Here is a 27,977-nt window from a genome sequence, read left to right on the forward strand (position 1 = left end):
GAAAGAAGAATTTGTTATTCAAGAATACTCCTAGTGGTTAATCTTTCCATTTGCTTTGGGCAGGTGTGTTGAAAGTGTTCAGAAATGTAGCACTGTCTAGGTAAGTCCCAGTACAGATTGGTTAGGAGGTGGGGTGCTGGCAGAGCTGTCAACATGTGTGCTAATGTACCTTATCAGCTGGTGCTGTGACACAGCATATGCTTGGGGTCAGTGCTGCTGTGACATGGATGTATCGCACATCATAGGAGATACCCGTGTGCAGAGTGGGAAGATCAGAATTTATGAGGAAAGTGTAGCTTTTTATTTAAGCTCCAAACCAGAAATAAATGGTAAATTTATAGACAGATAAAGGGGAGGATGGAAGTAAATGGATAATGCCCTTGGGCTCATGGTGTGACTCTTGGGGACGGTGCTGTGCAGGGCCAGGATTTGGACTTGGTGGTCTTTGTGGGTCGCTTTCAACTCAGCTTTTTCTGGGATTCTGTGAAATAAGTGCTACTACATAAAGCCTGCTCTACCTTTTAAGAATGCTGCTATTTTCACATCCAGGTCAATATTCATTCTCCTACGTTAATGATCCTGGAAGTGATTTAGTTCATTTTTGTTGTTGATTGTGGTGTAACATTATCTAATCACCATTAATGAATGTGATAATGGGTCAGTAATTTTTCTGTTGCATATCTTGCTCAAGTTGCTTAGCAGTTGTGGGAAAAATTCAACTGACTCAGTAAGGACAATCTAAGCAATTATGACCCTGTTTTCATTAAATTTTAGAACGCACACTGTGTGCGAAGTTTCAAATTGTAGCAGGATTCCTGTATACCCTCTACACCCTCTACTGTGCAGCAGAGATGAGTTTTAATATACACTAAGTTTATTTGGTTCTTATTTTAGATATGACAGTGATGGTTGGTGTCCACCTTTGCCAGTTCAGACCTACCTACATCAGGGCATGGAAGATGAGCTTGAAGAAGATGACGATCGTGTCCCCACACCTCCTGTCCGAGGAGTAGCTTCATCTCCTGCCATCTCCTTTGGGCAACAGTCAACTGCAACTCTCACGCCTTCTCCACGAGAGGAGATGCAGCCAATGCTTCAAGCTCACCTTGATGAGTTAACAAGGGCTTACCAGTTTGATATAGCAAAGCAGACATGGTAAATGTCATGGTTGAAGGGGTCACCCGTGATCAGGGAAATGAAATAATAATATTGTTATTATTAATAATAATAATAACAACAATACTACATTCCTTTTTGACATAAATAATGACTGTGTTCAACAGCGTTTCAATTGTGTTTCCAAAGAAGTAAAATGGAAGAAGAAATAGCAAAACTCTACCCACAGGTGCACAGTTGGAAGGCCTTATACATCCATATGTGCTTTTAAAATCATAATAATATGCTAAATTTTGTCTAAAAACATATAAAAACAATATTCCTCCAACATTTTGCTAAGTAGTTAATACCCGCCTCCTGACATTTTTTATACAGTTGAGAGTACTCCCTTTTCATGCTACCAGAAGACAGGAATTTTTTATGATTTTCAAAAATAATAAGGTTCTAAATTCCTGATTAAAAATAATAATAGTTTCTTGAAATAGCAATGTGGCAGCTTTTACACTGTGTCACATGAGAATGAATTATTTGCATCTCTGTAGTTTGAACTACCATGAGAATTTCTGATTCGTAGGAAAAACCCAGAAACAGCAGAAAGCAAGTTGTTAGCATTTTTAGGATGGATCTAGTGTTTCAGAGTGCTTTATGCCTGTTTAAAGGAAAAGCAAGCAAATACCACAGTAACATTTCCCCTGCAAAACAAACAGAAGCAATCTCTTCAGGGACTGAAAAAGAACTTGTCAACTGCACCAGGCTGGGGACATGGTGAAGGTCAGTTGCTTCCTGGATGTTCCCCGAGCAGCAGTTGTCCTTTTACAGCTCTTCTACCCAGACAAAGCCCGCGACTCTCAGCGGAGCGGAGCAGAGCTAGTTACTGAATGGCACGCTGCCAGCAGAGGAGCAGCCTTTCTTCCCTGCTAAATAAAGCCACAAAGTTATTCAGCCTGAGCTCCCATAAATACATCAGGCAGGTAGGCAGGCGGTGCCAAACCAAAGCCAGCTGTTTTCCCTGGGCACCGTGGAAGCCTCGGGGCTTGTCTGCAATCTGCACTCAATCAACAGGGTACCTCGGTCCCGCTGCAGCGCGGCGCTGCCAGGCACCGACCCCAGCCTGCCTGTGGGACAGACCCAAATCCCAGGCAGCAGCTAGACCTGGCCTGTTGAAGGTACTGGCTTCTGAGCCAGCACACAGATGCACACCCTGCCAGCACAGGCAGTTGCTGCTGCCTTGTGCAGCTGTTACCCTTCCTCTGCCCTCCAAACCTCGAAACCAGCACAGGCACGGATAATGGACCAGGACGCTGCACCAAGGCCTCGTGCAGCTGGCAGGAAAGGTCTTGCTCCCTTTTTGGGGAAATGAAAATTGATTGGGAAGTTTTATAATGTGCTTAGGATTTTACAGATTTTAATGTCACTCTTGTGTAAAGCCACAGTAATTAAGCCTGAAACTCCGGAAAAAAAAATAGCAAGGACATAGCCTTTTTTGTCATACCTTTTGGGCATTGGGCTAAATGCTGAGGTGATTTTTAAATACAAGTGATTTTTATTACAAGGAATTTTTTAATATATTTTTGTTGTTTGGCTGGATATTTATCATGCTAGTCAAAGTTAGTAGAAAGTCCTCCATTGTTTTGACTGGGAAGGAATATTTTTTCAGTCTTCTTTACACAAAGTTAACCTGTCCATTGTAGAGACTGGGGAAAACTAAACAGCAAAATGAGACCTGTCAGGGTCTCAGGGTACTGTGGGAGCAGCAACTGAGAAATAGACATCAGCCAACTAGGAATTTAAGAAAGAGCCCATTAGACATTACTGGAAAAGTACATAATCATTATGGCCTTGATCCAGCAAATCACTTAAGTATATGCTTAACTATGAGTACATGAGAAATTGACTTCAATTGTTCTATCACAAGCTTAACATTAAACATATACTTAAGCATTTTGCTTGATTAGGAGCTAATCACGCTGTTTATTGAGGGTTAGTTAGATGGTAGTGCCCTTTAGTGCCCCAGTGTTTTGAACACTGTGTAGAAGACTAAAAACCTGGTGTCCAGGCAGAAAAGTGTTCAATAACTGTTAATCAGAAGGGGGTTGTATGTCAGAAAGGAAGCACTTGTTCTGGAAATTAGATTCAGAATAAGCAATAAGTTAAAACCTACACTGAGGTGGAGAAAGTTACCAGTGGTACATAACATTTACCATGACATTCTCATGTCTGATAGATTTACATTATGAAAATGAAAAAAAAAAAAGGCTCATTGAATAAAGAGAATTCATTCATGCAGGCAATAATTTAGCACAAAGTTTCCACTGAAAATGTACTATAGCTGGGAGCCAAACAGGTGACAATTGTAATTTCTTCAGTTTTACTGATGTCCAAGCAAGAGACCAGCAGAATCTGGGATCCCATCCAGAGTGCTGCCGATTCAAATCAGGTCATGGCACCTCATGTAGAGCCACCCAAGGATTCCCACGTGCCTAAGTTAGCAATTTCAAGTGTGGTACATGCTCTTGTGCCAAGGCCAGTCATGCCTGGGTCCTCTGGCACAGTTTGCTGTGTACCTGTTGTGCTGTGGGGAATGCTGCTCTGAAAGCTGATGGTGTTCTTTTCTCTCAGAGACCAGGCAAATCATGAATCCCATGCTTGCCTTTGGCCATTTAGCTATCTTGTGGGTTATTTTTTGTCTTCTTTTTCCATTTTTTTTTTTTTTTTTGCTTTATGTAATTGCTGCATGCAGTAATTTCACACATGCGTGCCCTAATACTGCTGCAATTAAATCAATTAAACTTCTTGGACTAAAGCAAAATGAAAAGGCCTCGCTGATGAAGTGTTCATTGGACTTGAAAATTTCTTCTGTCCTACTGGCCATTTCCTCCTCTTTAGGGTGACTTTTGCTTCAGGCACTGCATCTGTTTAAGCGGAAGGAGTGAGATTTAACTTTGGTTCAATGTGTGATTTGCAAGGGGGAATATTGGGTGAGACACTTATGTGCTGGGCTGGAATTCAGAACTGTGCTTTTCCACGGGTTTCCTACCTGATTTATGTAGCCTCTGTGTCTATCGCTCTTCATCTGTGAGAAGACACTCCTGACCTTCCCCATCCTAGAGGATTTTATTTTATTCTTTTTATTTAAGACTGGAAAGTATGCAAGCACTCTGGTATTAGAAGCTGCAGTGAATAACTGAACTGAATTTTCTCGAGTTTGGCCTAACCAAGCACATTTTGTAAATATACTTCAGGACTTGTTGAAAGGCTTGTGTTTTATTGACCATGGGCTGCAAAGTCTCATCCATTCTGATAACTTTTCCTGTTTGTTTGTGTAGGCACATCCAAAGCAATACACAACCTCCTCAGGCTCCAGTTCCTCCCCTAGGATACGTATCTGGAAACCTTATTTCAGATTTGGAAACAGATGTTCCAGATGACGATGATGATGAGGATGATATTGAAGAAGAAACTGTAGAAATCAGTAGGCCACTAAGAGGTCTAGAGCATACTCCAGGCTCCAGTATGGACAATCTAGACAGCTCTGTGACAGGTAACCAAACACAGTGACACCAACTTGTTACTACCAGTAAAATACATCACCATTTGGACACTTTCTAAGTGAAAATTTATTCCACTCGATTTCTGTAACATTTAAAATGTTAATACTAAACACTAAAGTTAAAGAAGGATTTGGAAATACTTTGCTTTGCTGAAAAATGATAAGGAAATTCATGAATTTTAAAAAGCTTTAAAGACTTGAAAGAAAATTCAGTTATATCCTGGCTTTCATGAAAGGTTCATTCTAGTAGAGAAGCAAGGCAGTTACATAAAAAGGAGGAGGAAGACCTCAGCTTAGGAATATATATTTCATAAATCAGGAGCAGCATAAAAATGTTATCTTAAAACACTTTTAGATATTCTGCTGGGCAAATGCTTTCTGAGATGAACACAAGGAAGTTAAAGACTTCAGAGTAAGTGTAGCTAGATCTGCGCAATATTTATTTCTAGAATAAATACAACATTTATGTTGGAAAATGTGTATTTTGAACGTACTTTGTGTTGCTGAATTTTGCAATTGTTCCCTTTTAGAGAATCTGTTTAATAATTCTGACCCTTCTTCCCTCACTTCTTCTGTCCTTTGCATGCCTTGGAAAGCTACGTCATCATCAAAGGGGACCTAGAAAGGGGACCTGCTATAATAAACTAATGCATGGAATCAGAATGAATTAAATTACTGTTGGTGAAATGTAGGCAATGAAATGTGGATATTCTCAGTCCAGTCAGAGAGAAAAAGAGAAAGATTTTTCCCAGGCTTAGCCTGAGAATATCGACAGTGAAAGACATTGTTTTTTGAAAACACGGATTTTATATGGACATCATGCATTATTTGTAAACATCACTGTAGTTCTTTTTAGGTTGAACCAGGGCCTCTGTATAGTGTACTGTGTCTATAATGTGAAGGTATGCTGGAGACCCAAATATCCCCAGTGTCACAGTGTTAGTGGGTGCTGCTTCTGTTTTGATCTCAGCAGAAGAACACTGATTGTTGGCTTTACCTTAAGGGAGACTTGTTCAGAACAGCTTCCTATCATAGCACCCCTGAGTTCCTTCTTTGTCTGGACCTCTGAAATTCCAAGGCTTTTGCACTCATACTTAAAGATTGCTCTTCTGAAAACATTGCAGGAATGTGACAGTGATGGAACATCAATACTATCATTTTCTTCCTTTCCCTTGTTGAATGAAATAGTGTGTAGCTTAATCCCACCTTCCAGGTTTTCCTTCACTCTAGAGCCAGGCAGCTAGCCAATCTAATTAGGATTTAAGAATTGTATCTCTGCTGCTTTTATTTGAAATCCAGATGCAACTGAAGGCTACAGAGTTAAAGTTTAAATCCCTGAATTGAGAAGGTTAACTTTTTAGTGCATGTGTATGTTAACTCACTTTTCTTGAATTTCTAGTGTAATCTCCTTCAAGCTATAATTCTGCATATTTTTGCATATCTCACTAATGGCTCAGAGCCCTTTCTGTTAGCAATTCACTAAGAGTTTTGCACTGGTAGAACAGCAATAAATAAATTAAAAAAAACAGGTTGGTATACATTTTTCTTTTGGTAGATATTAATATGGCAATGCTTATGTATCTGTAAATCAGAAAATGAATGTTTCCACATTTGCATCTTCACGTAATAGTTTGGATCACCCTCCCTAGAGCAAATAAGGAATAGTTGCATTCCTGCTTCAATTTGAAATTTTATTAAAATGTATACTTTTATAAAAAACCTTCAAACTTGTAATAATATTTTAAAATCTTGTTTAATTTTTGGTGTGTTAAATGTCTAATTACTCGAGTTTTAAAGGCTTCTTGATGTTTTGGAAGGAATTGGGCAGAACTTCATAATGTAGACTGGCAGTATACTTAAGGTGATCTAAATTCGCTTCCATTCGTCACCACCACAAACTTCATGTGGCCTCATCCAGCTGAAATTTAAGGGTTTTCTTTTGCTGTTTCTTTTGCTTGTTTAGTTACTAGCTGGATAATTCCTTGCCTCTGGTTCACTGCATGGCAAGGTGTGTGCTGGCACTGCAGGAAGGGAATGTGCAGCTGGAGGGGAAGTAAAATTATAGACTGCCCCTATAGCACTCAGCCAACATTTAGACTGACTGAATTAGGGAATGACAGCCTCACAGAAATACACCTAATGTGTTAGCCTAAAGGGTCTGTAAGGTGGCAAAATCTTCAAATAACAAAACTACTTCAGTTTTCCTCAGTTACTATTAAAAAATTGCCTATTATACTTGGGCAAATTTTGTTTTTCAAAGGAAAATTTTAATTTTTGTTCATCTCTTTCTGTTAACTCTTCTAGGCTGTGTTCAATGGTGTTAAGGAGTGTATACCAAATTGCTTCAGTTGTTCCCAAGCTGTTTCTCATTCTTCAATTTGATTGCTTTTAAAATACTGTAGAACAACTAAATTGTTCTTTCTTGTGCTGAGAATATAAAAGCTACTTCTTTTCACAGAGCCTTTGGTGACTTCAGCCAGCATTTTTCTAGGAATTTATAGATCACATTTTCACTTCTCTAAACGTATTTGAAAATGGAGGCAAGTGAGAACAGCTGACCCAGATGAAGCAATATTTCTTTTCATTCTGAAATGCCCTGTGAGTTCAGTGTTTGTGAGAAATCTAAATTGACATCCCTTGGTCCAGACTTCCTCCAAACAGAGTTGCTGTGGCGGGAGCAGGGCGAGGTTCCTCACCCTATAGTGTTAGCAAGCCTCAGCAATGCCTCAAAGATACCCACTCTTGGACAGAAATGGGGCTTTGTTCTTCATGGCTGAGCTGAGAACAAGGATTTCCTGCAGTGCCAAATGTGGGATTCTCCGAGGGGAAGCACTGGCACTTCATGAGCCAAAGCACAAACTACTGAATCCCTCTGACACCACAGTGCTGCTCCTTTAAACTGTTTAAAAGTCAAGTTGTCTTCCAGGCCCTTGAGTTTTAGTCACAGCTAACTGAAGATTCAGACAAGGATTTAATCTGCACTATTAAGCTTTTCTCTTTGCAGGTGGCAGAGACATAATGGTTGACGTGTATAATAAAGTGAAAAGAAAGGAGGAGTGCACAGGAACTGTATCTTAACATTCTTCAGATATCACAAAGAGAATTCAAGGAGGGAGGTTTAAATTTGCACATTTGTGGGATGTACTATGAAATTAAAGCCAAGGTTTTGCTTCATTTCCCAGTATGGTTTGTTAGGATATTGAGTCACTGAATCTGCTTAAAAATAACAATGGAAAGAAAGAACCAGAAAACACTGGTAAAATTTTTCCTCACTTGACTTTTAATTCATAATTATTTAGGGTTATTTTTTGATTTCAGAGACACAATGAAATATGTTTTTTTCTTTCTCTTATGTTTAATGTTTGCCATTATAATGAATTGCTGGACAGAGTTATGGCATGAGTGGCCACAAAGAGTCTGTTGCTTTATTCTGCTTTAATAGATTTAATTAATTGTATATGATGACTTTAGAAGAAATTAATTTGCTCTCACTGAAATCACTAAGAGCAAGCCTAGGTTTTTTCAGGTCAAAGTGTTATGGTTTGGGGCTTTTCTTTGCCCTCTCCTTACCTCCTCTTCCTCCTGCAGAACCAGTGAAGCTGGTAGTGAGAGCTGAGTATCTTCAGTCCTGGTGCATTTTGACTGAAGGGGGAGTTTAACTCATTAACTAGCATGGAAAACAGAGCAAGACCTCCTCTATCTAACTGATACAAACTGATATGAACAGAGAGATATTCTTGTAAACAGTGTCTCAACAAATGGGTTACATTCTTTTTTTCAATTGAATTATATAGATCTAAATCATAAAAATCTCTTCAGATTGTGTAGCTCACTAAGGAAGAATATTCCTTATTTGACATGTTTTGGTCTTGATTAAAAGACTCACTGATCACTGTTTGTATGGAAAAAGTTGATCATTCACTCTATCTGAGCACAAATGGAATAATTCTTGAAAACTGCACAATATCATTTTCATGAGCCATATTTTACCATGGCTCAGCTCTATATTTGTATTGATTTGCTTAGGGATACCTATTGCAAAAGATTCTGTTTTATAAGCAGTTAGACAGATTGCATTTAATAGGAAGAATGTGCTTCATGGATTAAATATGTGCTCAGAAAATAGGAAACTGCTACTTTTTGTATCTCATAAAAATGGTAATGCAACAATTAGCAGGGTCATATTATAAAGCACAGACTTTACTCTAGCTTAATGGATCTAGGGATATGCATTCATCAGCAACGATAGATTTAGCATAAAATGACATGTAAATGAATTGATGACTGATCATAAATTAATTTTAGTGCTGAAGAAGTAATAGAGACACAGCAAGTTGCCACTTTATCATAGTATTTTACTGCTCAGCAACATTTGAGCAACTACTTAATGTTCTGTGCGCATTTCTTTTCTAACAGCTTGAATAAATTTGAGATTTTTTTGTGCCTTTCAGCAATATGGAAACAAAAAAAATCTAGAAGGATGGAATGCAAACAGAAATAAATTTGGCTAAGTGACATAAATTCATTTTTCATTAGATGTTTATGAAGGTCATTAATTATCATTGGACCTGTGAAGTGCTGAATATCTACATATGTTTTTTTCCTTCTTTTTTTTAGTATTTTCTGCCCAAAAATGAAACATTTAAAACTTAGAGGTTTATTCCAGGTGTATACATTTAAATATATGGGCATTTATGGTGGAGGAAAGTAAAAAACAAAGTCTAGGTTTTGGAAGTGTGATCATATTTAGATTCTGCATTCAAACACTTCTATTATTCTTCCTTATTTTGATGGTACAATAACTATTACCCCTTCTATTCCATCACTTCCACCAAAATCAGTGGGCATTCTTGCTGTGTAATAATGACAGTGTTCAGACATGCCCAAGCGAAGATTATATCTTTCTCCTGTACAAAGGCTAAAAGAATTCTGTAACTGATTTCAGCTGAAGTAGCCTAAGCAGTCTATCCCTGTTCCATTAAAAATCTGCAGAGGAGCAGGGGCTTAACAATAATATGTGCTGGATGGTCTTGTAAAGAAAAACACATGAAGTAAGGGTAGTAGATGCAGAAAAGTATCTAATGGAGTACTCAGAAGTGACAGGTTTGTTGTGAGCAGCTTTTATTTCACAGGTGCATTAAGCTTTTTTTATTATTATTTTTAAGTAAAGCAACAGCACAATTGACAAAGAAAAACAGCATTTTTATTGCCAGCAAAATGCCACTAAAAGCAGTAGCATGCAGTCTACTGGAAGCTGGCACCTCTGTTCCCCTCACCTTTCCCTGAGAGCAAAGAAGCTTTCTGTTTGCATTAGCACCAAGAGATATTTTATGGAGCAAGAAAACAGAGTTCAACTTTTCACAGAGCTGATTTTGTTCTGCATAAAGCATTTACTGCTGCTGTCAGCAAGAGTAAAATTTACAGTTGCCAGAAAGCGTAAAAACTCAAATGTGCTCTTGGAAAACACATAGTGAGCTGCATGTAAAGGAGACACTAAAAGCCTGTTTCATCCCATTTCAAAATGCACAGTTGATCTGAAAGGAACGTCAGCATCTCTTATTCTGCCTTTATTCAGAGAAAAACAAATGTGCATCTGATTTGGAAAGCAAGAGGCCAGTGGATGCCTTTAAACAAGCAGTCACCACGTGTGCTGTGTTAGCACAGCTGTGTGGTGGCCTGAGATGCCCAGGCTGGGCTCCAGCACTCCCATGCCTTCTGGGCAATGTCTACACCTCTGCAGGTCAGAGCAAAACGGGATTTACTGCTGCAGGTTTGGCTGGGGAAAAGAAATTGTTTATGCAGGGAAACTGAATAGCTCAGGAATCAGTAGAAATAATGTAGAGATTTCGCCTTTAGCTCCCTGGTCACACACAGCTGTGGGTGCTGTACATGGCTCAGGGTATTTTGCTGACTTCAGCAGTTAGAATAAGTTTCTATATAAAAACTTGCTTCCAGCAACCAGAAGTAATGGAGCATGGTTTGGACTAGGAGGGACTTTTAAAGGTCATCCTGTTCCAACCCCCCCAACCATGGCCAGGGATGCTTTCTACTAGACCAGGTTGCTCAGAGCCCCTTCCAGCCTGTCCCACCCAGGACTGGGACATCCACACCTTCTTTGGGCAACCTGTTCCAGTACCTTGCCACCTTCGCAGTAAAGAATTTCTTCCATATATGTAATCTAAACCTTCTCTCAGTTTGAAAATATTGCTTGTCCTGTCACTACGGGCCTTATCAGAAAGCCTCTTCCTGCCTTTGTAATGACCCCACTTTATGTATTGAAATGCTACAGGAAGATCTCCCTGCAGCCCTCTCTTCTCCAGGCTGCAGAGAACAATCCCAGTTGTCCCAGCCTGCCTTCACAGAAGAGGGGTTCCAACACTCTAATCATTGTTGTGGCTCCTCTCTGGACACATTTGAACAGGTCCATGTCTGCCTTGTGCCAGGGACCCCAGAAATGGATGCAGAATTCCAGGTGGGGTCATGGCATCTCAGTAAAACTCATGTCCCTGCAGGAACAGAGCTATGCTTCCATTGTGACAGGTCCCTCCTAGAACAGCTGCTGGAGGAGAGGGAAAGGGGGAGTGACCCATAGCCAGAGCACACTATTCCCAGCCTTACTAACACTTGCTGTCCATGGGAAGGTGGAGGAGTAGGGGAACAGAGCTTTTTTATAGGGTTAGCCTAGAAAACTGGCAGTCTGATAATAAAAATGTAGGTAATTTTAGAAAAACTGGCATGTCTATGAGTGTGTAGAACAATTGCTCTATTCACACATTACGGCCTTTAGCAGATTTTCAATATATTTCATACCTAAAATGAGATTTTTTTTTTTTGTTGACTGATTAACAAAGCAAATGAAAAACAGCTACTACCCATACCCTGAAAGAGTCACACCCGAATTACCATGTGCATTATATGTTGTGTAACAGCTGTGGTTAGCAAAAGGACAAAGCAATGTGAGCAAATAGAAATTAAAAGTCCTTTCAAAACATGCATAGTCTCATGGACTGACACTGAAAACAAAAAGTGCTCTGTATATGGTTTTATGTGTCTCTACACAGACAATAGAATATATAACACAAACCCTTGGGCCCTGAAATTAATGGCACACATGTTAAATTCTTAGCATCTAAGTATCATCCCTTTATATGTGTAGCTCTAGTTACATTTTTATGTTTCAGCTTGTGCTCACATATTTTGTGGATTATGTCTATAAGTGATTGTTTGAAAATGTCCTCAATTGGAGCATTTCATTTTCTTACATCTTCATTAGTGTTTTATCTGTAGTATCTCTTTTCATACATCATCATTAACTGTTGCTAAGTGTCTTTGCTCTCCATTCTCTATGATGTCCTATCGCACTTTGATTTTTAGTTCAGAAAATGTCTTCTCAGAGGAAATTCAGGTTTAGCCTTCCCTTGCTGTTATCTGGGTTCCCTCACATCTGTCTGCATCAGGTCGAGTCTGTTTGGAAAATAACAATTTTATGTGTGCTTTTGGCAAGCAGAATCAAGCCCTGTCACTCTCTGTTGCACTTAACACACTTCCTGCCTGTCAGACCTCCACAGACCTCTTTGGTTTCTTTTCTTGTATCTGAGGAGTGCACGGATTTTTGTTATTATAGCCTGCCACTTCTCTGACATTAAAAGATTTGGTCACTGCAGCATCACAAAATAATCCACTGTTCTTGGGCTTTGTGGTGCAGCATGCTACTGAATTCCAGGATTCATTAATTGCACTCATGACCTATTTTTGCAGGACATTTTTAATATTTGACACCACCATTAGTTAATTAGCCTATCAATTAACTAATAAGCAGGTCGTTATTGATTTACTACTTAACAATTTTAAACACAGCAACACTTTCTTGGACATTGATTTTAAAAAAGGCTACTGTACTGCTACACATTTTATGTGCATTTACAGAAATTCAGCTCTGCTAACTCAGTAAAGTCAGGCTATGATGACAGGTTCACTGGGCTTTTTTTTTTTTCCCCAACATATAGCTGTTGCTAAGAGGCACATTTCAGGTATTTTGAGATGAGTGTGGTGCCTGTACTGTCTCAGAACAGCACGCTGTATCCACACAGCCCCATGCAAATGCCATGCAGCAGCTCAGGTCCCAGAAGCACTCTGGTGGCTCTGCACCTCACCTGGGTTTGGTAGCTCATTTCACAGGGCTGCCCTGTTCTTGGAGGAAAGTACTTGCTGCTGGCTCTTCCCTTTGCCTCCTGCTCCACTGCACGGTGCAGAATGACCCTGGGACATTTTAGAAGTACAGAATGCCACCATCTCCATCTGAAATCCTGAAAGAAACAGAATTACAGTACTTTGAAAAAAAAAAAATGAACTGAGCAATAGCTTTTGAAATTGATGGGTAGCTGACTGATACTTGATTCGTGCTTCAGAAAAATAAAAAAAAAATATAAGCGAAGAGCAAATAAAATTTATCCTTCCTTCTCTATTTTGCTCTTTATATTTTAGTTACCTCAAGATTTCTATATTTCTTTCATGTGGTTTTTCTGGTATCTGGTTTTCTGACTGCATTTTTATGATGTTATTATCACTTTCCTCTCCTGCAGTGGTGGTAATCCATAGTTAGAAGGTACCATGAGGCCAATGCCAGTCTAGCAACTGACTCAGTGTTAAATCTGAGCATATATTTGCTCTGCTCTTGAATCTTAATTATTTCTAACCTTTTAAAAAAGTTACTTTCATCCACTAGAGTGAGCTACTTTAGATCAGCTATTTTCAGGCCATTACAACTGCTCATTTATTTTAAGGTTTTGATTTATAAAATTACATGAGGCCAGTCTTGTTCAGAATAGTCCTTGAAGCCCAGGTCTGACTTTAGCCATAGCTACTGAGACTTACATATATGCAGTCCAAAATTAAGACTTGCTTTGGCAAATATCAAACTAGATCCTGATTTGTAACAAGTCAAGTAAAACAAAAATAACAAAATCAGCCACATTTAATTCAATCACAGGGAAAAAACATTCATTTTGAAAAGAATTTACTGTGGAGCCTTTGCATTTGTAGGGAAAATGTATTATTTTGTTTACAGGAGCAAAGCTACATGGAGCAAGCTATGAATGAAATCCCACCTAGCTCTCATAGTGCTCTGTTGCACCAAACTCTGTCAGATAAACTTTGAGGTTTGTGTTGTGAAAAGACACAATAAGTGGGTCTTTAAGCTTTAGATTAATACTGCTTTTCTGTACCAAGCTCTGTCAAATGAATTTTGGGTATCCTGTTGAGAAAGGACATATTAGGTGGGTCTTTAAGCTTTAGATGAACAAAGAATATTGAATGTGCACCACTCACTAGCCCCCTACATTTGTTTTTAGGTTCAATGGTAAATGGATGGGGTTCTGCGTCTGATGAGGACCGTAACTTTTCTAGTCATAGATCTAGTGTAGGTAGCTCCTCAGATGACTCCATCTTTACCAGCGGCACTTTTGCACAAGCTCTGGTTGCAGCAGCAGATAAAGCTGGGTTTAGGCTGGATGGAACCAGCTTGACAAGAACAGGTTTGTAGACTCCAAGTTGATGCTTTCTGCATGAAGGGTGTCTCTGCCTATCCTTCTCTCAGTGAAACTGCATCTCACACTTGTCTAACATGCATGGGATAAGGTGGATGGAGATACTTCTTTCGGTATATTTTAAATGAAACCTTGCATTATGTTTCGTTTTTAGTGATTTGAAGTAGTGAATAGCATAAGCTTTTAATCTGCACCTTTGGTCTGCTGCAGTTCCCCTCAGTGCTGACTCTGCTCTAGATTTACTGACATATGCTCATTTAATATTTCGGAGAAGAAATTACTAATTCTGCCTTGCAGCCTTTGATGATTTCATTTTCTGGAAAATCTCCTCACAATCATTCACGTTTCCAGTGATGAACATCACGTTTAAACTGTTACCTCCATTCCTGCTCTTCTGTTGCATTTCATCCTGCAAAAGTGTGTTTTTCTGTGAAGTTCTTCTGAGCATGGGGTGAATTGGTGTGCTTTGATTGTTAACAATACAAACTGTTCAAAGCTTAATTAATAGCTGATTTTAAAATCCTTAATTAACAAGTTAATGTATTTTGATAACATTTAATTTTGGTTATGCCAGCTGAATCTGCCAAGTAAAATGTAACACAGGTAAAGTGGATATTACATTTGAAAATAGCCAACTTCTGAAATTAATTAATGAGAACGAAATATATTTTAGTTATTTTTAAATCTCCATATGTTTTATTTCTGTTTAAAAAGATAAAGAAATTTCATCTTTATTCTGGTAAGAAAAGGATACATTTGCATTTCCTTAGTCTTGTAAAAATAGCAACAATAACTAATTATTTAAATCCACAAATCTAATAGCAGAGTATGAACTTGGGTCATATTTTTAGTTATGCTTCCTCAGCTAATTCCAGACGACAGGTCCCATAATATTCCTTGCACTTAAATTTTTTAGACTATTAGTCTGGTATGAAGTCTCTCCTTCAGTAAAATGTGTGCATTTAAGAGAAAGTCTCACATGTTGGGGCTGAAAACTGTAGGCTTTCTGCATGCAATAATTTAATGGCAAGAACTGCATTTTAGGAACATTAGGAATAAAGGAAAGAGTTGATGGCAAAGTCAAAAAATCCAGCTTTTTTCAAATCACTGGATTTTTACCACTGGCTTTGCTCAGACATAATCATCCTTAAAAGATTATTTCACCATAGCTGAAGCCCTCAGTTGTTTCCCTCTATTAAGGGAAAATTGAGTAAATCTATCTTATCACTTAAAAAAGCACCAAAAACCAAAAAGAAACCAAAAACAAGAAAACTCATAAACTCATGTAGACTTTAACTTATCTAGTATGGATACATCTGGCCAAACTATAAGTTAAAATATAACGTTTTCCTTGAAGAGTCTCCCAGGTTCTGAATGAAAGGAGCAAATCTTTTCCAAGCTTTTTTTTTTATTGGTGTTTTCTCCAGTAAAAGTTAATGCAAAGATTCACCAAAATTACTGTCACTTGTATCAAGCCTTTGAGAAGTGCAGTTTCCTCCACAAACATGCTCATAATAGAAGTAAATGGACACAGAAACACAGACCCTTTAGAATAAATATGATTTTTTATTGTAGCTATGTGAGTGGAAACTACAGTGAAAGGATGAGAGCCGCCTTGTCAGTTGTATTTTCCTAGCTTGATTAGGTCACAAATGCACTTAAAGTGAGTATGTGTGTGAATCCTCACAGACCATTAGAACACAGGTACAAAAAAGGATCCAGCAGTTGTGGTAGAGACTTCGTGATTATTACCCTCTTACTCTCTTAATGATCCAGCAGGCAAAATGGAAATAAAATAGAAACCCACATGCAAACAAACAGTGCTCCCTCCTTTTCCTCACAGAAACCTCAGCAAATGGTATTTTTTGCTCACTGCAGAAAATCTCCCCCTGCTCCCTGCAGTGTCATCAGGGTGTGCCACATCGCAGGGCAGGGTGGCTGGGTCAGGTACTCCTGTTACAGCCCTGCAGCCCCCAGAGTGCAGCACGGTGTCTGGCAGTGCAGAAGCAGCAGGGTTTATCCTGCTCATTGCTCTGAAGGGAGCCTGAAGGTCCTGACTCTTCATTCCTCTGCAGTCTGGACAGTTATTTTCACCCATTTAGAACAGCTGTGAAATATTCTCAGCGGTAGATACTAAAGGAGGTGTCCAGCTTGATGGCCTCACGTGGGAATGTTTGATTGCCAAGCAGGAGAGGCACTGGTGAATCCAGATGCAGTGTGTCTCTCCTGCCAGACACTTTGATTCCAGTTTCCAGAAGCCATCATGTGATTTGCCATGAAGTTAAAACAGCTCTCCTTTTTAACACCCTTGGGAAATTAAATCAAGAATTAGTGGATTCATCCTTGTCTCCACTTAAACACACTAAATCTGCTGCAGAAAGTCTGACACTGCTCAGCAGTTCTTACTGGCAGGGCTGCATACAAATACAAGATGCTGTGATGAGTTATTAAGTGCATTGAAAAATGTGCTATGGGAGTCTGCACATCATTTGTGTTTGCACCATGTATGATTTAGGTCAGTGCTATTTATTTTGCCTCATTTTTGTGAAGGGATAAAAGAGAATGTTTGGTGTCTATTTCTTTTTACAACCAGCATTCTGAATGAACAATCACATTTCTTTAGTCAAAAGAGTAAGTGAAGAATCTGTGTCCTGCACTCACTAGTTGCATTTGCATGTTGTGAGTTTATTTTTGCAAAACATCTGTGCAGCGTGCTGTGAGCTGGGATGAAATTTCAGGCTCACATCTGAATTTCTTTGCATTAGGAGTCTTTTTTTAAATTTTTAAATGAAATCTTAATATTTCATCTGTTTTCATCTGCTGTGTTATCCTTATCCTTGAAAAAAGGGCTTGATCACTTGTCTTTGTCTGGCTGCAGCTGTGCCAGCTATAGAGGTTAATGTTCCCAAATGCTTATTCCTTGCTTTCTCCCAGCTCCAGAATTAGCTGCTTGGGCGGGTGTTCTGTAACCCAATTTCAGTTAAAATGAGTTAGGTTAGCAAAGACATTGTTTTCAGACTATATAAATTCAACTGGTTTTTTTTTCTTTTTTTCTTTTTTTCTTTTTTTTTTTTTTTTCTTTTTTTTGGGGAGTAGGGTTAGGGAATGTCCAAATGAGGGCTTCAAATGTGATAACCTCTGATTGCTGGCACAGATGGGCAGCTGGGGACAAGCCTGCCTGAGAGCAGTGCCCTCCTCAGGGTGCAAAACAGTCAGAAGGTAGAAGACCAAGCCTGAGACAGTCACAAAAATCTCTGAAGTCAAATAGTGAAATATTATCCTAACATGTATGTATTAATGTGAAACAACATGTTAGAGAGATTATGGCTACTTTTTCACTTTGCCCTCTTGGCACTGAGAATGTTTAAAATAGGATGCTGAGCTGCATATTAGTCCCAGTTAGGCTTTTCTAGATCAGGTCGTATGTGACAGCATGTTGGAATTAAGCACATCTGTTGGAAGGGTTTACTAGAAACATAACCCACTGCAGGGTAGACCATGGTCTAAGTTAACCAGAGGATAAAAAGACCTTCCTATCATGGGCCCAGTTGACCAGAAAAATAGAAATCACCCATTTTGCCACTTTCTGTCATCTCTTACACCGTTTGGGCCTACAGCAGCACTGAAGGAGCAGAATTTCAGACTGGCTTATGCATTTTCAACTGCAGATACCATTAAAATATGTAAGAATTTTAGCTACCAATTCTAAATGAATTAAGATGTTAGCATTTCCAAAATTTCACAGGAACGACATACACATGAACAAAAGAAAGTCAAAGATGGGGATTTTTAGTTTTCATCAGTTACCATTAAATATTAAGTCTAGTTAGCAGAATAAAAATATCAGAATAAGAGGAAGTGAATGTAGTAAATTAACTGTGCTCTTTAAATTCTGAGGCTTTTAATCTGCTCCATAGAACAGCATCAAATATATTTCTTTAAGAAAAATCACATAGCTTGAATAGTGTATATATATATATATATATATATATATATATATACACACGCATATCTATATATATATATGAGATATAAAATATGTAAATAAATATTAGGTCAGAATATATATTTTTGACAAATAAAAGTACTGAAAATTAACTGTAAAATTTTAGCATTTAAATATACCCCCATTTTTATTTCTTGAGAAAAGAGAGTCCTTAATTATACAGTGGTACAATGCTACATAGCTTGCAAAATTAGTTACATTTATCTCTCTGGAGTTACTCCAGATATACAGTGCATATGGGAGCCCCTAAAATGAGAATCTGGCTCAGAAAACATGAAAGTGGAAGGCAAGAGGAGATAAATTTGATATGATTGCAGGACTGTTTTCCTTCCCTGTTCAAGGCTGAGGAGTTGTTATGACACATCTGTTCAGCACACAGAGAAGGTAGGAGTTACATGGCATACAGTAGTTTTATCGCAACAGATGGAATAATTTTAATTATAAAAGTTAAAGACAAAAGAATACCAGGTTTCTCTACTTCAGTTGTTGTGGTGTGTCTTAAAGCAGTTGTTATCAGTGTGTACCTTGAGGGGACACTTCCCTGCCTCTGAGAATTCAATGTTTGAGAGCAGACATTAATAGAACAGCCTGTTTCAAGGCAATAACATTTTTTCATCTGGTTTCTCTCTCTGTTTTTTTTTTTTTTTTTTTCTTTCTTCATTAGGCAAAGCATATTCTTCTTCTCAGAGACCTCGGCCAGGCAGTCCTTTTTCTACTGACAGCAACACCAGTGCAGCTGTCAATCAGGGTCAGAGGCCGAGGCCCGCGAAAAAACACAAGGGCGGACGTTTGGAGCAGCCCCCTTTGCCTCATCGCCGGGAGGGAATCACGGACGGTGAGTGTTGGGGAAGGAAAACCTGCAACAGGCAGGTGAGCACAGCAGGAGAAGGCAGAGCCATCTTTTCAGGAATATCAATTCAGGCATATCAATTACTGCTTTGGTAGATTTGGGGTCCCCAGCTTGCCACATGAGCAGTGTTACAACTCTAGCAATGTTGGGCTTGGGTGAGTGTTGGAGGAGCCTTTCCTCATTTCTGCTCTGCACATGTCATCATCTCTTAGGGTTTCTCAGATCTCAATATAAATCTTACCCCAAAATGACTGCATTGCACATTAGCTGACATTGAAAAATGGCCTGTGAGTAATTTTACATTTTATGAAAGTAGCCACCACTAGCAGTAGCTGTATGTCATGAATTCCAAGGAGAAGCAGAGAGCAGCTCCCACAGGAATTGTTTGGTTTGTGCTGGTTTTGACAGACACCCAACAGCTACAGCAACACATGCCATGTTTTCCCATGATTCTACCTCACCTCTTGTCCGTGCTGCTTCAGTCCTGGCATCCACTGACCTCAGTGACTGTGTCTCCCTCTTTTACATCTCCACTTCTCTCTTACGACTGCTTCCCATCTGGAAATTCCAGGCATGTCTGTTCTGCTCTTCTGATAGTTAAGATCAGCTCTTTCTTCCATTTTCTTTGTCTACCCTTCTTGAGTCTGGCAAAAGACACAATTAGTACCTGTTAGTTTTTGAGGAAGACTGGATAGGAAGGTGGCCAGCTGACTACCTCCCCCTCATTTCTTCTGATCCCTGGCCTTGCACCTGTAGGTGTTGAAAGTGTTCACCAAAGGGGTTATTGTTACATCTCCTGCTCTATGGCTCATTCTCCCTGTGATATTATTTGTGGAAACAGCTTAAAGTAGCTTAGATTCTGCTCCTGTGGATCAAAGTTCCTTTAAACATTAATTCCCTCCCCTTGTGGTTATATTACAGAGGCCTCTCTATTACACAGATCCATTGAATAGATGTGTCTATGAGAGTAGTAACTAGAAGGTTATGGATGTCACTTGTAGTGGTGGCCATACTCTTGCTGTACATGTTTTGTTAACCCTTCTGAGTGCCATATCCTGTCACCCTGAACTGTGAGCATCTTAGGCCACAAATTCTGTGTACATGTGAGTTTTTAGTGCACTCAATATGGTGGACACTAATCCTTCTGCTTCTGAATACTATTGCTACAGAAGTGTTTGACAATAGTGTGGATACCAGAAAATTAATGGGTATCCGTCCAGTTCCGGTTATGAGACAGATGGAAGTGGGGCTCCTCAGAGAGTGACTCCATCATAAAATTTGACATTGTTTTAAATTGGTGAAAGAGATCCAATTTTAAGATTCATTTTAAAAGAGGAAGCGCCTATTATTTTGTATTTATCCTTAATAAAATAGTAATCTTACCAGAGTTTCTTTCATATATTTAAATCAGAATACCAGTGATATACTATTTACTTCAACCTCTCAGACATGGGCAATAACCATAACAGCTTTCGGATGCCATTTGATTAATATTTGTCTTTTATAAACCTAGTTAAAGTTCTTGCTATATGTTACAAAAATTTATAATGTCCTTGAGCAATAGAGGAACAGTTCCCATCCTGTATTAACACAGGAAAAAACAAACAAACACAAATGGCACAGTTTTCCGTTTCAACTCCTACTGAATATGAGTCATTAAAGTGTAATGTCAAGTCTGAGTCATAGTTAAATTTGCAAAAGATCATTTGTCAATTAAGGAAGCTAGAAGTTGCTGCTGCCACCTGCATGTATGTAAACAATTGAATTTAGGAATCTCTGGTTTGCAGAAATTAAAAATGGTAACTAGGTGCTTTCTGTGGAATATTGCAATGATCTTTACAAAGACCGACAATACCAATATGCTTAAGCTGTAGCTAGAAAGAGGAAGTAGGAGAGCCTCAGATAGGTCCAGCAATTCCAAGCCTTAATCCAGGCCAGTCCATTCAGCCCTGGGCCATCCTGATTTCTGTGAAAAGCATCACTATACATTTTCTCTGTTTTTTCTGATGTCTCCAATGCATTCCCTTATAACTGCTTCCTCTTGGATTTGTCTTGTGAGAATATACTTGGTTTGCCAGTTGTTTTCAAATTCCCAAGTTGGATGAGTCCTGTGTTTAAGTCTCATCACATACCGGATGTCTGTCATTTTCAATTTTCATTGACCAAGAAAGCTCCAGCTTTCTCTGCCCATTCCCATACACATCCTGAGTGCTTCCTCCTGGTTAACTGTAACCATGTGGGACAGTACAAAAGACCTAAGAAACTGTAATATTTAACACATAGCACACACATCTCAGACCATGTAAGCATTTGAGGGCTCAACTTCATGCTTAGTTTTGACAGCAGTCCACACAAATCCCCTAAAACCCTGCTTCTTCATTTCCTTCAGCTGCAGGTCAGAAGCCTCTAGAGACTGACTCTAGATGGAGTTTTTATATTTGTCTTGCTGTACAATTTGTTTTTTCACTTCCACATCCTGAAAGACTATGGAGACAACAGCAAATCCACAGAGGAAGAATATGTTATGAACTCCTCAGATGGTCAAACTTTCATTCTGAGCTCACAGCCCACCAGAAAAAAAAAAAAAAAAAAAAAAAAAAAAAAAAAAAAAAACCCAAAACAACACAAAAAAACCCCAAAAAAACCCCAACCCCAGGAGGGTTTTAGTGTTAGTGCTCAAGGAATAATTTGTTTTCCTAGAAACAATGTAGTCATGAACAGCAAAACAGTAGAATCTGTCATGCAGTTTGCAGCCCAGTAACTGTGTGACTGAAGTTAAAAGCCCTTCCTTAACTGAGTATGATATGCACAAAGAAAAAAAAAAGGAAAAAAAAAATCAAAGAGGAGGCAGAAGGGAAATATGCTCAGGGTTTGAAAAGGAGAGCTGGAACATAAGACTTATGTTACCATGCCTTGCTACTAACTTCCTACTGTGTATTAAAAATAATTTTTAGTGTTGAGAAAATACTTACCTTCTGATATTAGAAAGTGTTTCAGAGGCTTATTAAATGTCACAGTAATTATCACTCCTATGAGAAGAAATCACTGACACAGATAGAAAGGTGTGTCCTTATAGTTACAGGTTCTTTAACTTGCTGCTTTTTCCACTTAATAATGAGAAGCTGTGCCAAGCCTTGACTGGTGCCTGAATCATTTAGCCAATGCTCTGCCTTCTAAAGAAGGGCTGGAGTAATCCCAGACTGAATATCCATCTCCCCCTTATCAGGCACTCTGATGTCCTACAGCTCCTCAATCACAATCCCTCCATTACTAAATCAATAAGACCATCACCTCCCCACCAATGTACTTATGAATTGCCTTGCAGGTTTGATAATCCTGCCATTAGAGGCTTCAGAATGAAAGTCTGGACGACATCCTACTGACCTAGAAAGTTTGTAGCTCAGTGCAGGTTTTCAGGTATTTTCCCTACCACCTGAAGGATAAATGAGATTTGGATGGAAGTAGGGTGAATTAGTGTTACCATTTTGGGTATCCGCACTGAAAATCCCACTGAAGTCCCTACATTTCTAAATTCAAAACTTCTCTGAAGGGATTGACACGATGGAATGATTGACATGATTGCCTTTGTGGATAATCGGTCTTCCTTGAGGATCTGGGACTTCTAACTCAGGTGACATCTGTTACCCCTTTAGCAGGGGTAGGAGAGCCAAGGCAAGGCATGACTGTTCTCAATGGTGTTGGAGGAAGAAACACATGACTCCAGATGGGATCTTTCAATCAACCCAGGCAAGAGAACAGAAAATATTTAGTATCTACTAAGGCACAAGATTTACAATGCAGGATGTAAGTTGTAGAGCAAATCAAAAGCCACATTTCAAGATGAAGCTCTCTTCCTGCTTCTTTTATTAAAAAGGACAGGTAGGTGTTACTGTGGCTGTCAACCTGAGTAAAGAGGTAAAGAAACAAACAGTTTAGTCAGGTGATGTTTGGCTACAATTAGTAACTGTTCTTATAGATCTTCTCAGACACTTGTAACACAGTTCAGTAAGTTTGTACTCAGGCTAGAGCCAGTTAATGTTAATTCCAAAGTACCTGTAGTTCTAGAATTCTGTGAAGCTTCATTACAAGATAAATTTTATCTTTCTCTTCAACTCATCCATAGGTTTAAAGCACCCAAGGAAATTTGCAAACATGGTGTTTCATTTTACTCCTATGCATAAGTCAGTCTTTATGCTTGTTTTGTGGATGGATAAAAGCAATAATCAGGTTAACAGTAGATCAACACCATAACTCTACAGTAATTCCAGGAGTTGCAGCCAGCTCTAGAACATGCAGTATAGTTTAAGTACAAGTCTTCTTTCCTTTTAAGTATCTAATTAATAACAACTATTAGACACCAATTTCTGAAGTAGGGTAGTCTGTTTAAAGTTTAATACTGCAATAATTTTAACTTTTTTTTTTCCCATGCTACTATTTGAAAATTTTGCTTTTATTGAACGGTAAATATTTTATCTGGGAAAATTGCATAGTCCAATGTCATGTTATGGCTGTGTTTATTGGATTCAATGCCTCTCCACAAAGTGCTTATAAATCACGACTTCAGTGATCTCTATTTCAGATTGCATAAGCAGATGCCAGTGTTGTGGTTCTGTACATTAACTGGTTATGATCGCAATAAAATCAATTATAAGAAATGCCATTTTGGAAGCCAGCACTATAAAGCAATTTTAACATTGGCAAGCTCCCATACCCTCCTGCTTCCACCTACAGTAACTCAAGTGTAGTCATTGTCATGAAAGGTCGCATCTATATTCATAACAAAAAATTTCTCAAATAAATTAGTGCTGAACATAAAGCATGCACCAAGCTCTCTGACAGATTATTAAAAGGCTGCTCTCGCCAGAGGGTGCTTGCCTTAATCTGGGGCATAGCATTGCAGCTGTGAGCAAAGGCACAGGAGCATCACTGGGTACACCTTTTTTCTCTTGAAAACACAAATAGCCTGCACATCTCATATATCTGTAAGAGACAGTGTTGACTGGAATGACATCCCAGCAACTTTGGAAGCATTTCTGCTCCATATGTGAGGTATAAGTATCACCTCTAACAGCAAGGACATGAAAAAAATTCTGTGTAGCATTATATAAAGCTGGATTAGGGACTCTGAAATAAACTCCCTCCAAAGGCCTCCTGACCAATTTAAAAATTAATTGCAGTTGCACTAGAGTTATGAACATCAGACTTCCCTGCAGGCAAAACAGAGGTTTACTTTTCCATGCCTGTTACTGAGCCAAGTTCAATTCCTTGGTAAACCTTCACAACACAGTAAGATAGAAAGGACTAGAAAACAGGTCAGACCCAAATTTATTGTAAGCTAACATAGGTTTTTGTGAAGTTGGTATGGCTGCAGAGATTTATTTGGGCTATCCATTGCCCCAAAACAAAATTATCAAAAATTGTTCTTTGTAAAAAAATGTGCGTATGATAAAGAACTTTCATTATGATATTAAAGGTGCTTCTATTTTCTGATTTTTTTTTTCTTTTAAATAATCTGGACTATTGTGAGTCTAGCATAATGTTTATATGAAAAAGTTGCATTTAGAATTAGAATTATCCTGAGTCTATAAATACCTTGGGTCGTGGACTAATAAAAAGGTGCACTTTTGCCCCCACAAATGTGTTTAGAAGGTTGACCTTCAATTCTGCAAGCTTCTTACTAGTCCAAGTCACAAACTTGGAAAGGACAGAAGTTGTTAGAGACCAGGCAATTGTCTTTCTGTTAGCTGAAATTGTGTTTTAATTGGTAATATTTGCAGGACTGCTAAACTTAAGACTGGCCATCCTTTATTTTATGAAGAGTCCAGCTCTTCATTCTGTTGACTAAAATGCTCACTCATTGTTTGGTGGTTCCATTTAAACACATTGGTCAGAGATGTACTGATGCTTTTTCAATGACAGTAGGTTTCTCAACTACTTTTTCCCAATATTTGTGGCATTTTATTCATTTTGATGAAGTTCTAGATGAGATTTTGAGTTTATACCTTGAGCTGAAAGTGCAGTCCAAAAACAAGATGAAGTGAGACCCCGTAGGGTGGAGGGAAATTGTCAACTGGCACGGGTCAGTTTTCCACAGCCTTTCATAATTCCTTGCTGTTATTGAACAAAGCAGCTGGAGTACACCCCACAGAAAATAAATCCCATGCTTGGAAGTGTAAGTCAGGGCTCAGAGTCTATGGATTTTTATGGAAGTTAGAAAGAGGTAGAAACACAGCAACAAAATAAAGATCTAGCAGAAGTTGAAACCCTTTTCTGATTAACATAAAATTTCCTCCTTTCAAAATCAACCGATTTAGTGGCTCGTACCGTTTGCAAGGCACTTTTCAGCGTCAAAAACAGACCTTCTGTTTCAATTAAAAAAAAAAAAAAACAGTTCACCTGAATCTTATTCACGTTTTTTAGATCTTCCACCACCACCCGACCCGCCCCCCGGTCAGGGTTTAAGACAGCCCATAGTGCCCGGCCAGCGCGGAGGCTCTGCCGAGAGGAAGGGGAGCTCTCTGGAGAGGCAGCACGCAGCAGCCAACGTAGATGACTCAAAGAGCTCCCTGGACCGGCCCGCTAGGACATCACTAGAGTGGCAGCGGCAAGCCCAGGAGTGGATAAGCTCTACAGACCGCCAAGAGGATTTCAGGAAAGCCCAACACAAACAAGCCTTCGGATCAGGTGTGTGTGCGCTGCACCAGCCGAGGCGAGGCAGGGGCTGCAACACTCTGCCGAGGGGCTCTGTGCCTGGCAGGGCTCTAGGATCTCCTCACACCTCTCTGGGAGAGCACTGCCGAGGGTCAGGCTGGAAAATAAGGAAAGGCAAAGTGAAACAAGAGCTTGTGATCCAGCTGTCTTCCCTTCTGCAACAATGAAATCTCATTAGCACCTGACTGGGTGCAGTCTTTGCAGTGTTCTGGAAATTAATAATGTTCTCAAGCGTAGTGATGGAGAAAATAGCAACAGTTTCGGGCCTGCAGGGAAGGAGAGAGATTTTTAGAGTATCTTTTGTTAGATATATTTATTTATATGTATAGGGTCATATTTTCCAGTTCTTTCAACCTGCTTCCAAGTTGGCAGTAGTTTTTACGTGTCTGCAAGAAGGCTGATCCTTCTGAGCTACTGACATTCCTTTCAGCTGCATTAAAAACCCTCTCTTCTCTTTATTCCAGGCTATGACAAAGTAGCATTCATCTCTTAAGCCCAGCAAGATGACAGCGCAGGTTTTCACTTTCATACAAGACCTGCACCTTGCCCCAAGCTGACTTTAGCACCTAAATGGATTTCAGTTCTGCACAGGAGGTGATGCTAGGCTGGAGTTAGATTTCTACAATATTCACAGTTTCCCTCTCTCAGCCTGACCTCAAGTAAAAGCTGCCTGTTTTATCCTAGGGCGTTTTCTTTAACCCATTAATCATCTCATCCCAGTGCAATGCTAGAGAGTGATACAAGAGGACAAATAATATTTAAAAAAAAAAATTTACTGCGTGCAAAGTTTTTTTTATAGGGTCACACTGTTTCTTCTCTTATATATGTAGCTTTCACAGCCACAGTAGAGGTACTCTTACCATCCATATTTTTCTTGATTTTATTCACTCTTAAAGCTCCTTGTTAATCTAACACACTAATGCCATTGACATACTATAAAAAGAAGAGTAGTGTGCAGACAAATCTGTCACTGAATAAAGTCCTCCTAGGGAAAATACTGCTACCTGTATTTAAAATTTAAATATTTTAAATACCATTCATATTTTAAAAAATAACAATAATGGTATTGTTAAAACCCCCTAATTTGTTGGCTACTTAAACAACAATGAGTGGCTGTTCATGTTCTGAAATCACAATGTGAAGTTACAGTTTAAAAATAGTGTGTGAAATTCATGCTGCTTGGTGAAATGGCAGTTTTAATTGTAGTTTAGAAGATGTGCAAACACATAGAAAATAGCTTGAATATACCTTACACTTCTCATTTCCTTGGAAATTATTATTAAGAATGCTTCTCTGACCTGCTTAGAAAGAAGTACCTTCTTTTTCCTCTGTATCACAAGTGTGTAAATAGAATTCGTCATTTATTCTGTGATGCAGAGCTTATACAGTAGTAAAATTCCCATCCTGCACGGCATGCATTTATCTGTCCATAAACAAAGAGAACTTGATCCTGACACTTCCAGTGCCCTACACTGAAGTGGTTTCAGGTGTCCTGTTCTTGTCAAATTCAGGATGCCGACAGCAATCCTGTATGCATTAAAAAGCATGCCCCTAGGAGATGCTATGAGTTTATCCTGGTGTGAGGAGTTCACAAAGTTTGTGCACAAGATGGGCCAGGGCTTCTGTCTGCATTCTCATTCCAGCCTCTTGCACTGCAGCTTTCTTGCTCTGCACTCTTGTTTCTGGTAGATTTAAAAAAGGCTACTCCTGTGCGTGATGCTGGTTTATATCACTGAATTTGGGTGTTTTAATAATATTAATTGTGCTTCTTCCCTTTTCCTTTATTAATGTCGTAGTTCTTTGGAAATCCATTCTGTCCTAGTTTTCAATACATTTCCAAAAAGGAGTTGTTATTATTAGTTATCAGCTTCCAGAAAATAGATATTTTGCAGCTTAGGGGGTTTCATTCAGACGTTACCAAGCTATGAGTGAAATTTTGACAGCAAGACCTTTAGTTTGAAGTTGAATACAATAAAAATACCAAAGTCTGGGATCTTTGTTTCCACTGGTTGCTTTCAGTATAAACAAGACCACTGAGTTCCTGGCAGTGGCTTTATTGTAGAACTGGAGTAAAAGCACATCAAATATGGCATTCTCAGCTCCCCCCCGACAAAAGTGGTTCTAGGCCAGGTTACAATAATTTTGATAACAGGAAAAGCCTTTTGGTTATTTTCTGGGTATAGAAGCATTGTTATACAC

At 39.0% G+C, this 27,977-nt stretch overlaps 1 protein-coding gene across 1 annotated transcript in view; it reads left to right on the forward strand.

Moving 5' to 3' along the window:
* ROBO2 (roundabout guidance receptor 2) overlaps positions 1–27,977 on the forward strand; it is a 434,311-nt gene that overhangs the window by 400,094 nt on the left and 6,240 nt on the right. The window contains exons 22-25 of the mRNA XM_053969447.1: positions 895–1,155; positions 4,443–4,657; positions 18,882–19,052; positions 25,488–25,751. Of these exons, the coding sequence (XP_053825422.1) occupies positions 895–1,155; positions 4,443–4,657; positions 18,882–19,052; positions 25,488–25,751 (911 nt within the window). The remainder of the gene's footprint in view (positions 1–894; positions 1,156–4,442; positions 4,658–18,881; positions 19,053–25,487; positions 25,752–27,977) is intronic.

The sequence above is a fragment of the Vidua macroura genome, chromosome 2 (assembly GCF_024509145.1).
Source record: "Vidua macroura isolate BioBank_ID:100142 chromosome 2, ASM2450914v1, whole genome shotgun sequence".
In the NCBI taxonomy this organism is placed as follows: domain Eukaryota; kingdom Metazoa; phylum Chordata; class Aves; order Passeriformes; family Viduidae; genus Vidua; species Vidua macroura.